At 36.1% G+C, this 12,084-nt stretch overlaps 1 protein-coding gene across 8 annotated transcripts in view; it reads left to right on the top strand.

Annotated features, from left to right (window-relative positions):
• Positions 1-9,768, top strand: part of LOC106073776 (uncharacterized) — an 80,758-nt gene extending 70,990 nt beyond the window's left edge. For all 8 annotated transcript variants that reach the window (XM_056015324.1, XM_056015327.1, XM_056015329.1 and 5 more), the window contains exons 6-7: positions 2,806-2,998; positions 5,465-9,768. In XM_056015324.1, coding sequence (XP_055871299.1) covers positions 2,806-2,998; positions 5,465-5,728 — 457 coding nt within the window. In that variant the 3' untranslated portion in view covers positions 5,729-9,768. The remainder of the gene's footprint in view (positions 1-2,805; positions 2,999-5,464) is intronic.
• Positions 9,769-12,084: the final 2,316 nt, after the last annotated feature.

Raw genomic sequence — 12,084 nt, 5'->3', positions numbered from 1 at the left:
ATATTAATAAATAATCGCACAAGTATGCATTGCCTGCTGCCCGAATTACTAACAACGTGAAGGTGAAGATGAAATTTAAAAAAAAACCTATGACATTAAAATCCAACCAGATTTCCCTTTCTTTCGCTCCCCCCCCCCATTTTCCCAACTGGCACAGTCTGCAAAAGAGCTCACAGCCCATCAGCCAAACGTTGGCTAGAAGGTGACGAAGAATAGCATAGTGAGACAGCTAAAAGCATGAAATAGCGCTAAGAAAAACAATTGCTAAAACATATTTTAGAGGCACAGATTTATTGTTTGTCGAAATCTATTACAAATTTAATTACATCGCTGTTCCAAACTAATAGATACAACTACGCTTAGTGTAAGCTTGTTTTTTTTTAAAGTATTTTTTTTATTTTTCTGGTTAGAAATTATGTAAGCCTAAAATTCCCCCCCCCCCCCTGGGTTATACAATACCAATTGTTTTAAGCCACTTGCATTGTGTTGCACGCCAGATGTATAACTCCGAAATTCGATCCCAGGTATCAACCAGGTTAATGTGCCCATGAATGCCATCTTGTCGTCCGACTTCGTGATGGATGATTGTGTTTTAGGGTAGGGTCGGCCTTAGGCCTAGGCAGACTGGGCAGCCCTCTAGGGTCTTCGATTGGTGGGGGCCTCGCACAAGACTACAAACATTGCGAAACTATGTATCAAATATCAAATATAGCAGAGCACCAGGTCTCTACGTCTTTTAGACTAGCTCTAAGTCTCTATCGGACTTTAATGACAAAGGGTGAAATCTACTTGCTAGAATACTTATGTTAGAAGACCCTTGTTGTTGTTTTTTATAAATTGCATAATTATATTTTTGTGGAGTTTATTTTTATTTTGCTATTACTTTTAAGGTCACCAAATTCACTTGTCTAAGGACTCCAAATACCTAAGACCGGCACTGTCTAGTGTAGAATTATATTAAGGTGAAATGGTTAGTACATATATCGAAAATATTGTTGAAAGAAACGCAAATTAAATAAGCATCGTTTGTAATTTAGAGCTAGTATTACACCGCTTGCATTCTTTTTACAATACCTCTATTCAGGTCACAACTTTATGTAGGGCGGAACCTGGGCGCTGATCTCAAAATCGGCTCTAGCGATTTTCCTAGAAATTTAACAGTTGATGTATATCGCTGAGGAAAGAATTACTAACTTGTTGGTCACACGGGAACAAACTCTGGTTTGACCGTTCTCATTTTCAAGTAAAAAATAAAATAAATTTAAATTTGGCTTTAGGCGCATTTTAGGCCTAAATTGGATTAAAAACATGACGCCTTAGCCGTAGTGTACCTACAACTGAATTGTTTATTAAATTTAAAGTTGTTTAAAATATTGACAGATTATCTAAGCCTTGTTTATATATATATATATACAATATAGATTACGCCTAGATGCTAGCTCTAGAAGTAGATCTAAATCTAGATCTAAATCAGAAACGTGAACGGGAAAATTGGAAGAGATTTTTTTTCAATAACTGACAAAATAATTAATGTCAAGCAAGCCATATCAAAAGATCAGTGAAACTATCAGAGGAAGGTATGACGAGAGGGAATGTGTTATTTCTGTGTGAAAGAGTAAAATCCCTTTGTTTATCCTTGTGTAAAAAAAAAAGAGAGAGAGAGAAGGAGAGAGAGAGAGAAGGAGTGAGAGAGAGAGAAGGAGAGAGAGAGAGAGAGAGAAGGAGAGAGAGAGAGAGAGAGAGTTTACTTAGTCACGTGTTTGCTAGAGTAGAAGAGGATTAGAGGGTCTGGGTTTTGCCACATTAATTTTCTTTAGTTATTAACCTTGTTATGTCCTGGATATTCGGAGTTTTTGTGGTTCATCAAGTCTGCATTATTATGTTAAATAATGTGTGATCCAAATTATAGTATTTCTAATTACCCCTCTATTGAGCCGTTTTGTCATAGAGTTTGAAGTGACCCCCTTGAGCCAAACAAAAGAAGCTGACAGTTACCTACTGAATTTAAAAAATTACTTGTTCTACAATTCAAAGAGCATGCACATTTGATTTTAGATGCTGAAAAGAGAACACAAATTACCATGAGGTAATCATAGTAGTTCTTGTACAAGCACTTCCGTATTCTGCACACCGGATACACCAAACTAACTTGCTATTAACGGATTTGCCTCCATGTATGAAGATCTCCAAATTCTTTTTCTACATAAAATAAAAAGTTTTCAACATCTTCCCACTCTACTGCAAATACTGATTGTACCAGCAAAAAAAGGGCAGCAAAGATAACGATTACTGAAAAAACTGTCCTCGAAAAGGCCTTGGCTATGTTTTATCACGCACACATCTGCAATATTTTAAGTTTAGTATCACTGCCTGGTATGGCAATCTGAGCATTAGAAATAAACTCCATAGAATCCTAAATGCTGCTGGTAAAATCATTGACGAAAAACAAATTTGTCAGCTGAGACAAACATCCATAAAAAAGCTAAAAAGATTCTAGAAATAAAGAATCACCCTTTGGGTCAGGATTTTGTGATTTTACCATCAAAAATGAGATACAAGACACCGATAGCAAAGACAGACACAAAAACTGTTTTGTTCCCCTGGCAATCAAATCATTAAATAAAATAGAAACAATTTGATATAAACTTTGTCACATGTAAATTATGAGTGAGTCTGGTGGGAATGTACATTTTGCTTCTTTCTAGTTACAATGTTCTGTTTGGTGTAATGCACAAATTGTAAGACAAATTTCCTTATGAAAAATAAAGAATATGTTTATTATTTTTATTTTTATTACGTCCACAGAAATATGTTGGAAGAAAAGATCAGACCCAAAAACAACATTTTCACACTAGAAGTCCCTCTGGATTTTGAGGACGGGAAAGTCGCGTTCACTGAAGTTGGAGGTCGAGATGGTCTCAGAAACTTATCCCCCTGGGAGTACATCCAGCAGAACCAGGTCTGGGTGGCTGGAAGTTATTTCATTGCAAAGAAAACTGTAAGCCAAGTTTCTATTTCGTCAAGCGTTAAGTGTTAATTAAGTTTAGTGCAATGTTAAGTTTAGTGCAATGTTAAGTTTAGTGCAATATTAATTAAGTTTAGTGCAATATTAATTAGGTTTATTGCAATATTAATTAAGTTTAGTGCAATATTAATTAGGTTTAGTGCAATATAATTTAAGTTTAGGGCACTATTTATTAAGTTAAATGCAATATTAATTAGGTTTAGTGCAATATTAATTAGGTTAAGTGAAATATTAATTAGGTTTAGTGCAATATTAATTAAGTTTATTGCAATATTAATTAAGTTTAAGGCAATATTAATTAAGTTTAATGCAATATTAATTACGTTTAATGCAATATTAATTAAATTTCATGCAGTATTAATTAAGTTAAATGCTATATGGGGTTGTATCTATAAATTGTTGATGTATGTCGTAATACTGGCTTACTACCATATCAATATAGTTTGTGATAAAGTGAAATTCCTCGCGATTCATAGGGCATATGATGTAAAGATGATGTAAAGGTCAGCTGCGAGTCTCATGTGACCACCACAACGGCTCTTACTTTCACCATGTATTATCTCACCTCATTTCCGCCTGTGGTCCATTCTGGGGTCTACGGCCACCAACCAACTTCCTCCAGGCGTCAAAGTTCTAGGCGAGTCTCTCCAATTGCCCCACACGTCTTGCCCATCTGCTTGACATCCGCTTTGGTAGCAAGTGTTGCCAGGTAGCCCTTAAAGTTGGGCGGCCTTGATAACCCGAAATCAGACTTCCAAGTCTTCGCTGAGATTCGAATGAGAAACTCCTCGTTTTTTAATCCAATAGCTTTAGTCCTACCACCCTGTTACCACGCCTCTGCCACTCAAAGTGTAGTGTTACAATGCTGTGCTACTGGCGAAGTAGAAAGATATGTAGTAGTACATATGTAGTAACACTCTGTGTTACGTTTCTTTCTGTGCAGAGAGATATGTCTCACAGGAATGGGTTGTCTTCTCTTTCATCGGGGGCCAAACAGGCACAAATCTTCCTTTTGCAAATATAACATTAAGCTGTATGATGACACAGTGGTTGGTATTCATTATATGTTGATTGTATATTAAAGTAAAGAGAATGTATTAGTGTTAATTGCACCTAAAGTTAATTGAGTCGGGGAATCATCTACAAGAATACAAAAAAATAAAAAGAAAAAAAAAAACACCAATTTTAAACAAATCTAATTTACTATTATTAATTTATTAATAATAATCTCAGAATACATCCATATGGTAAAGTGGTTTGTATGGGAAATTAACGAATTGGCAAAATAAATAAATTTTTAGTTTATATTTCAGATTCAGTAGTTAGGGTTAGGGTTTGGGTTTGTTTGATGCCCCATGCGATCCACACCATTCGTACATTGCTAGCTCCTCCTCTGTCAGCAAGACATCAGGGCCGCCTTAGGCATAGGCAAACTAGGCAGCTGATTAGTGGGGGCCTCGCGCAGGGCTCAAACTATTTTTTTTAAAGAAGAAAAAGTGAAATATGGGTCCAATGTATTTGCCTGAGAACTCTCTATTTTAGTTAATTTGCTTAATTTTATGTTTTTGTTGTTAATTTTGTTTCCTATTACAATTGAGGTCACCAAATTCATTTTACCTAGGGCCTCAAATTATCTAAGGTCGGCCTTGAAGGCCTCCCTACTTTTTATAATAAAGATTATAAATACAAAAGCTTTTTTTGTTGTCTAATAAAATAGTAGATGGTAACAATGGTAATTGTATTATATATATTATATATTGCTGAATGTTGATGTGGGTACAGCCTCTTTAGAATGTCACTGAAAACCTTGGCGCCTCTTGTAAAATAGCCCCCAAGTGCCACGACTCGTAAACAGGGTGGTGATATGCCATGTTGTTAGTCTTACACAACTCCGCATTACCCGCGTAACATCTCAGCACTGAACCACGTAGATAGTATTTCCTGATCTGAACAGGCTGATATATATATTACAGATGTCAGTACGGATATTTGAGATGTGACATCATTGCTTGACATATCTGTGCTGATAACTTTTGACATTTGATTTCATTGAATAACTCACATTTACATCATTATAAATTGTAAACTAAGTAAAGTTTCACTTTCAGAACTTTGGGACTATACATCCGATGATGTAAAGGTCATCTGTTTTTGTGGCCTACCGTTAACAAGGATGTCATGTGGCCAGCACAGCCGCCTTTAATTTTCCCCAACTAATGTCAGGTACCCAGTAGAGTGAGTGGGAGGACACTGAGGCGTAAAAAGATCCCGAGATTAAAAATCCCAGTCTTCACCAAGATTCGAACCCACGATCCCCGATTCGGGGGCCAAGCGCTTTACCGCTGAACCACAGCGCCTCTATTCATAGTAGCTATTGTTTTTAGATTATATTAATTTAAAACGTAATTTTCAAAACGATGATTTGTTATTTATTTTCAGGTCATGCTAAAATTTATCAGATCTTATCAAAAAGCCGTCCAGGTTTTGTTAAAGGACAATATGGCCAGCACGGACCAGCAAGTGATTGGTTCCATGTACTCACCACAGATGATCAAAGACCAGGAGGTAGAGATTAAAACGTACAGATGTTCAAATGGACAGTACGGACTGTACAGCTCAGATATCCAATATTTCTGTTTAGCGTACGTCTGTAAAGAGGCGGCGGAGTTGCGGAGAGCCAACAAGACCTTACAACTAGCTTAAGAGGTCTGCCTGCTGCCAATTTAATTTGACAACTAGTTGAGAATCTGGTCGGCTGCTACCAACAGAAATTTAGAACTAGCTTAAGAAAATGATTGCCTGCTGCCAATGTAACTTAACAAATAACTTAAGAACATGACTGTCTGCTCAAGTCTGCTGGTACTATCTACTAGAGTCTTGCTTGAGTGCTCCTTGTTGTTTCGAAAGTAATGGATTTTAAAAGTTTTTTGTACATCTAGCCACTTTTTTCTTAATGTTTCAGTTTTTTATTGGGATAAGATTGTTTGATTATTAGGTCATCAATGTACATTCTAGTTGTGGACATTAGCGGAATGCTGTATCCACTAAAATGGGTTACAATCGATGTCCTCATCCTCTTTCGCAATAGTCAAAAGTTGTCCAAGGACGCCATTATTATTAGCGTCTCAAATGATCCTCCAGCTGAGATGGTTTAATAGCGTCCTTACTTTGTTGCATAATAAGCACATAGACAATGAAGATAGGAATGAAGACAAATTTCAAATAATCAACACAGTTGCAGTCTACATTTCTTTTTGGATTGGTCCATGTTTCACCAAGACACAATTAATAGGCATATATTTAAATACGATGTTAACATTTATAGTCTTAAAAATTAATTCGAATATCAGGGTTGAAATTTAGAGGATTAATTAAGGTTCAAATCATATGTGTGTATGAGTTAGCTCCGTTAATAGGAAAAAAATGTAAAGACTAGACCTGCTTAAATGAGATTCCATTACCGTAGAGTCGTAGACCTCCATTTACATCTCATAGTCCCCCAATTAATTTTGTTTCACCCTCGTTGCCCCCTTTAAAAGTCGTCATAGACCCTTGGGCATGGGCGTAGCTGGGGGGGCGGTTCTTGGGGTTCAAACCCCCCCGAAATGAACCCCCCCCCCCGAAATGAAATCCCCCCCCCCCTGGGGGACGGAATTAAGTGACTGATTTTTGCTTTCATTTTATTTATTTTAGGTGAGATTTTAATACTAAATCATCACTTACCACAGCACAGCCGAGGCAGTTTTGAGTTAAAAACCCTCTATCAGGGGGTTTTGAGTTTAAATCCCCTACCAGGGGGTTTTGAGATTTTAAAAACCCCCATCAGGGGGTTTTGAGATACAAATCCCTCTAGCAGGGGGCTTTGAGCTTAAAACCCCCTACAATGGGTTTTGAATTTTAAACCCCCTACCAGAGGTTTTTGCAGTTAAATCCCCCTCTTCTATAAAACAAAACAAAAAAAATGCAAACAACAATCCCCAAATTCCAACAGCACAGTTGAGGAAGATTTTGATTTAAAAACCCCATCCAAAATTTACGATAACCCCCCTCTTCAATATAAAAAAAGCAAATTACACACTCAGAATTCTATGAGCGTAGCCAAAGGGGTTTTGAGTTTAACCCCCCTCCCCCTTCCAGTTGGGGTTTGAAGCTAAAAAGTACCTCTTCAATATAAAAAAAAAGGAAATTACACACTATAAAATCTATGAGCGTAGCCAAAAGATGGCTTTTTCTTTAAAGTTTAAAACCCCTCCAGATGGTTTTGAGTTTAAAATTCCCCTACAGAGCGTTTAGAGTTGAAAACCTCTCTCTTCAATATTATTTTAAAGCAAAGTCACCAAATTCTATGATCGTAGGTAAATGGGGTTTTGAATTAAAAACAAAACAAAAAAAAAACTCCAGAGATTTCTCAACAGATGATTTGACGAAAAAACTTTCCTTGTCGATATAAAATCTAAAGCGAAATACAGGCATGTAATTCCAAGAGCGTAGTCAAGAAAGGTTACAAATTTCTACCAGTGGCTTGGGCTCCATTAATTAAGTGTGAATAGTCTTCTGCCGAAATTGAAAATCATTAAATGTGTCTCAACAAAGATGGCTAAGACAGATTTTAGGAGTCAGTCATAGAAATCGGGTCTAAATCAAAGAAATCATATGCCGAACTGGGAGTCGAATCCTTAGTAAGGTTGTGACAGAGCGTCGCAAGAGGTTTTGCGGGACATGTTTTCCGACAAAATGAATTACGCAAAATAAGAGTTGCGGAAACAGCTTGCCGGAAAATGCGCCGAACGGCGCGAGAGGGTCTAAGTCAGTAAGAATAGCACATTAGGTTTTTGAAATAAAACTTTTTAATAGCAAGATAATGCACTGTAGATACCTCAGAATATGCATTTTGTTGGCTTTCAATACCAGAAATACTGCTCGGCGGCGGGGCTTCGCCCCGCGCTGGGCGAGCGCTGCGAACTCCCCCAGACCCCCAGATTAATCCCCCCCCCCAAAAAAAAAAACCCTGGCTACGCCCATGCCCTTGGGGGTATAAATAGACCAGACCACTTTGGGAATCACTGATTTAGGCCATGACTGCTAAGAGTTATAAAACAACAACAATAACCAAAAAAGTAGACGTGTAATATAATTAACTATGTATTGACGTCTAGTCATTGATCAAAATTGTAACATACATAGATTGCGACAGAATTCCTAATGATGAATTGACTGTGTAAATTGTAAATTTACATGTTTTAATTTTTGTTTCTTTATCTTTTCATTACATAATCCAATGAATTCACTTTTCTTTTGAGTAACTTGATTGAGAAAAAAATGAGATGATGCACTGACCCACGATCTGGCAGATCCACCCCGGAAGTTAAGTTTCCCTTTCAGAACTTGCCATCAATGGGGCAGATGATGTAAACGTCTGTGGCCCAGGGTTAACGAGGGTGTCATGTAGCCACCTCAACGACCAACCCCCTTTACTTTTCCCCAAATTAATGGTAGGTACCCATTAGAGATGGGTGGACTTGTGCCATAAAGATCCCGAAATAAAAAAAAAATGTCGTCTTCAATAGGATTCGAGCCCGGGACTCTCAGTTTGGAAGCCAAACGTTTTACTACTCAGCCACTGCGCCTCCCCACAGACAATATAAAGTACCTACTTGTTCAAATCTCCACACAGTCAGCCTCAGAGCATCTATGGTTGATTAATATTTGATCACACGAAATGTTTTTTTTTTTATTACTTCTATAGTTATCAATTATCAACCAAGCTTGTCTCTATGTATATTAAAAGAAGGAAGACATCCAGATTTGTTAACATTCTGGAGATCCACATTTGTATTGTATATATTTATTCATCAAGATTTATACCACCCACATCTCTCATTCCGCTGATTTTCTAGAATCCCCTTCCCCAGATATTCCTCGAATTAAGAATAAAATCCGTGTGAACATAACATTGACTGAATCAGTGATGCTCAACCTACGACCTGTGGGTCATATCTATTGCAACGCAAAAGTCTCCGGCTTGTAAAAGCTTCTACTTGATCCAAATCCCACTTTGGCTCATGTTGCGATTGCAGTTGGAGAAGACGAACATGTTTATAGTTCAAACCAGCTGCTCATATTGATCACCTGAGTTCAAACCTCATTTGTTTCAAAGCTATTTTTTTCTACAAAAGAATTCCCATTGTACTATTCGCGTAATTAAATCTAATGTTTGTGTGTTGTTGTTTTTAATTCATGATTGTTACATCACATTTATGACGAAGATTTATTCTTTAAAATATGACATTGCGAACTACAAATAATAGTCCACGGCAAATAAAAATACATGAAGTGACAACTAACACACTGTTTTTACAAGACATATATCAACTCAATCTGTCTGTTTGTCTGTCTGGTAAAAATTAAGAACACGTTATTTCCCCCACGCCCATTCTCGGATCAAGCTGAAACTTTACACAATTATTTATTTAACTTAACAAAACAGAAAATGAAAAAAAAACTTTGTCAATTAATTACTGGTAATTAAATATTTCGTTCCATAGCAAAAATGGAAATAAATCCTTCAGTATTAAGAGAAATTGCTAAATATGTGAGATTGTGTCCTTTTTACAGATTATACCCATTATTTTTTCCACATCTATCCTCAAATCAAGTTGATCTTTACACAATTATTTAATATAACTAACAAAGTAACGAAACTACTGAAACATAACCAATTAGCCAATTGGTAATTAATTACTTTTTGATACCAAAAAAAAGGAAATAAATTTTACATTATTGAAACAGTTGTAAATGTGAAGTTCAACCCTAGAGATAAGCTTTTTTGTTGTTGTTATTTTAAGTATGTTATATTTCGCTTGCTGTTATGTGGGCTACATATTGGTACAATCAAACTTAATGGCTCGATCTCCGCAGTATTTTTAATTGAGGATGTCTAATATAGATATGTGCAAATATTTATGATTTTGTTTGTTGGTCATGCAAAGTATTTAATTAATAGATCAAAGGCAATAGAAATATAAAATATATTATTTTTAATGAGTTTGATTCATTGCAATGTCACATTTTTCAAAACGTATTAAGTTTTTTTTGTTTTGTTTGTTTACAAAGCTTATATCAACTCACTCCGTCTGTCTGTCTGGCTTAAAATTTAAATGCTTAATTTCTCCCCTTTCCCATTCTCGGATCAAAAATAGTCCATAACAAAACATAAATCAATCAGAAAATTAACCAAATAATCTATTACTAAGTGGTAAATAATAAATTTTGCATGATATCCAAAAGGAAATAAATATTAGAGTATATATACTATATAGTCAGCTGTAAATCTTACGTTCTTCCCCTACAAAAGTCTTTTTAAAAATATTTCTTGTTTATTTAGCTATTTATGTGAACCAGTCAGTCTTCTTTCCCCTGGATAGATTATTTACTAAAGGGCAGTAACTGTACATATTTTAATAATTTAATAAACAATATATAACCTGACTATTTCCCTTTGAAAAAAAAAAAAAAAAAAAAGCCTTATGGCTTTATATCCCCACCAGACAATCACACCAAATTTGAAACTGCTGTAAAATAAATAATAATAAGAAGAAGATTTGTACGTTAGTAAAAGCCCCAATGTATTATTACCACTGTACCCTGAGATAGGGAGAGGGATTTTTTTTACGTTGCAAATTTAATAATGTTGTTTGATTTAAGAAGAGCGGTATCAATAACATTTAGACCTGGTGGATCACCTAGTGGACCTAGTGGATCACACTTTTCGTGCTGTCCAATTTGTAGCTCATCTGGTTGGTCATCAGTTTGTGTAGAGCTAGCTTCTTCATCATCATGATCTTCTTTTCCTTGACTTTTCGTTGTATATCCTTATATATAATTCTCTTCTTCCCTCAAGAGTTTTGTCGAGTAGTAAGGAGTAAAGGAAAGATCACTCTGCGGATAGTCCAGGAGAAAACACAAGAGTAGTGTTCAGACTACGGATGGCTGCTATGCATTTTATCCATTCTTAACTATGTACAGAATTAATTTACGAACCTTGCGTGTAGCAAAGTCATAGAGTATATCATAATAATTCTGTTTCCTACATAGATCACGCTCAATAGAAAGAATTACCAAAAGTTTCAATCTATCTTTGAGAATTGTTGACCTCAAGTCATTCTTCATTATTTTGAGGCGCGAGAAGATTCTTTCATCAGGTGACACAATTACGGCTGAGGCATAATGTCGGGCGTAAGATTGGCGTTTTTCATATTGATGACACCCCAAAATGACAATTTTGTCTATATATTTCCGTATATCTTAAGGACTTTTTCGTATATTTTGTAATTTCGGGAGATTTCCAGGAGCTCCTGGCAAATCGACAGAAGGGCGCGTTGTAAGTTATAATATGGTTTAAATTAATAATTTATACACCTAGAATTAGCGCGGGCCCTATGAAAGTGCGGGTCCTATGAAAGTGCGGGAACAACTGCGAACGCATAGTTTGCAGTGGCCTAAGGCCGGTCCTGCAAAATATCGGCGTATGCTACGCCGCTGGTCGACTATGATGATCACTTTTGTAATCCAGAGGACTGAGGGCTTTGCACTGGGGTTTTATGCCTCTTCTTGTGGCTGGTGAGACCTATGTGAGCCCGGAATGTTTGGCTGCACACTGGGCAGGATATTCCAGCTGGAGCTAATATCAAGTGGTGGGCAAAAGTTAACTTAAAAGTTAGAAACATTTAGTTTAACTAAAAAATAATAATTAAGGCCATTGTTTAACTAGATAACAAAAAGTTTAGTTAAAATCGTAGTTTAATTAATTTTTTTAGTTACTAATTAAAAAGTTTAATTAAAATTTGTACAACTTTTCAACATGTGGTCAGGGTTGAAACACACATCCCTGTTTTCTGGTCATGTGATATCAATAACTTTGATTAGCAAAAAAAAAAAAAGAATGCAGTTAACAACTATTTAGTCAGTCTTCATTTGAAGAAAGTAAAAGTAAGATGCTGGTAGAAGCTATGGGAGTAAATATTTGCAACTGAAAGTAGCAGTATTATAAAATGTTAAAC

The sequence above is a fragment of the Biomphalaria glabrata genome, chromosome 17, assembly GCF_947242115.1.
Source record: "Biomphalaria glabrata chromosome 17, xgBioGlab47.1, whole genome shotgun sequence".
NCBI classification, from domain to species: Eukaryota; Metazoa; Mollusca; class Gastropoda; family Planorbidae; genus Biomphalaria; species Biomphalaria glabrata.
The sequence above is the reverse complement of the archived record's forward strand: the minus strand, read 5'-3'. Positions and strand labels throughout refer to the sequence as shown.